Source organism: Sinocyclocheilus anshuiensis, unplaced genomic scaffold, assembly GCF_001515605.1.
Source record: "Sinocyclocheilus anshuiensis isolate Anshui unplaced genomic scaffold, SAMN03320099.WGS_v1.1 scaffold1717, whole genome shotgun sequence".
Taxonomy (NCBI): domain Eukaryota; kingdom Metazoa; phylum Chordata; class Actinopteri; order Cypriniformes; family Cyprinidae; genus Sinocyclocheilus; species Sinocyclocheilus anshuiensis.
Window position 1 is genome coordinate 90,308 of NW_015539928.1, and position 1,695 is coordinate 92,002.

The window sequence follows — 1,695 nt, forward strand, 5'->3', positions numbered from 1 at the left end:
ATATGTGTGAGGAGGGGGGGGGGGGGGGTGAATGTGAGTGAATGTGCCAGACCGGCCAGCAGATCTGTCTCCTATTGAAAATGTATGGCTCATCATGAAAGGAAGAATCAGACAACTACAATCACAGACTGCTGAGCAGCTGAAGTCTTGTATCAAGCGAGACTGGACAAAAATGTTGCTTGCAGAACTTCCTAAATTCCTAAACAACTAAACATTGTAATTAAAATGACTGTTGATGTACCAAAGTGTTAAACGCGCCTCTGTCCAAACTTTTTTGGAGTGTGTTGCAGCCATCAAAATGTGTTCATATTTACAAAATACATTTACGTTGGTCAATGAAAACTATGGACATTTTTTCTTTGTACTTCTGTCAATTAAATAAAAGTTGAAGAGAATGAACAAATCACAGATTCTTAACTTTATTGCATTTTACAAAATGTCCAAACAGATTGTGATTATTTCTGGGAACTTTTTAACTGCAGGCAGACATTATGGTACACAGCAAATATTTTGAGTGTCCCTTATTTACTTAAAACGGTTTACGGAGAACAGTGCACTATTGCAGACTTATATAGAGGTTTTAATCACATTTTAATATAGTCAGTCATGAACTAAAGCGGGCCGGTCTAAGACATGAAACTCTACGGCTAAAAATGAGTCTCACTCCGGCCCTGACACAATTGCACAACTCCAAAAGCCGAACTAATAAAATAAGTAATTAAAGAATAAGTTAATCTACACAGGAAGTATCTTACAGGAAGAAACGGGGTTTAAAACATTGTGATAACGGCTGCTTACATTTGATGGCAGACTAACTTAAGTCACGCAGCAAAAAGTGGTGTAAGAGCAAATTGTGACAGGGTGGACGAGAAAAAAAAAAAAAAAAAAAAGGCATCACCACAATAAAATTAGATGTAAACTAAACTGTATATTAACACGATCGCATATTAAGTATTTACAACATTAGACTCTTTAAACGAGAAAGTGGGTGGCTTTTGAAAGAGCCTTTGTGTGTGAGAGCTGGAGCGGAGCTCTACTTGGAGCTGGTGTATTTGGTGACGGCCTTGGTGCCTCAGACACGGCGTGCTTGGCCAGCTCTCCGGGCAGCAGCAGACGCACGGCGGTCTGGATCTCTCTCGAGCTGATGGTGGAGCGCTTGTTGTAGTGAGCGAGACGAGACGACTCACCGGCGATGCGCTCGAAGATGTCGTTGACGAAAGAGTTCATGATGCCCATCGCCTTGGAGAAGATCCCGGTGTCAGGATGAACCTGCTTCAGCAATTTGTAGACGTAGATAGCGTAGCTCTCTTTCCTGGATCTCCTGCGCTTCTTTCCTCTCTTCGCTGCAGTCTTAGTGACGGCCTTTTTTGAGTCTTTCTTAAGCGCGGACTTTGCTGCTTCAGGCATAATTATGCCGTTATAAGAATAGTTTCACAAACCAATACTTTTCTCGTCGCTTTCAGGGGTTTTTATTCACTTCTCTATGCTAATCTTCAAAGCTTAAAGGAACATTCTGATTGCGTGATTTGTTTGGCCCAACCCAAAATACGTATTTTATTGGACAACTCAAGGCTTGTGAAGACCTATCACAAGCTGTTAAATGATAGCCCCGCCTATCGCTCCACGTGTGAACGACATCCCACTCGACTCGGTTTCCCTTGTTTCATTTCCCGCTTTTTTTTTTTTTTTTTTTGA

General features: G+C 41.5%; 1 protein-coding gene and 1 pseudogene across 1 annotated transcript in view; both read right to left on the reverse strand.

Moving 5' to 3' along the window:
- Nucleotides 1-965: 965 nt before the first annotated feature.
- On the reverse strand, nucleotides 966-1,425 carry LOC107686737 (histone H2B-like; annotated as a pseudogene).
- Nucleotides 1,426-1,473: 48 nt separating this feature from the next.
- LOC107686745 (histone H2B-like) overlaps nucleotides 1,474-1,695 on the reverse strand; it is a 941-nt gene continuing 719 nt past the window's right edge. The window contains exon 3 of the mRNA XM_016483841.1: nucleotides 1,474-1,499. Coding sequence (XP_016339327.1) covers nucleotides 1,474-1,499 — 26 coding nt within the window. The remainder of the gene's footprint in view (nucleotides 1,500-1,695) is intronic.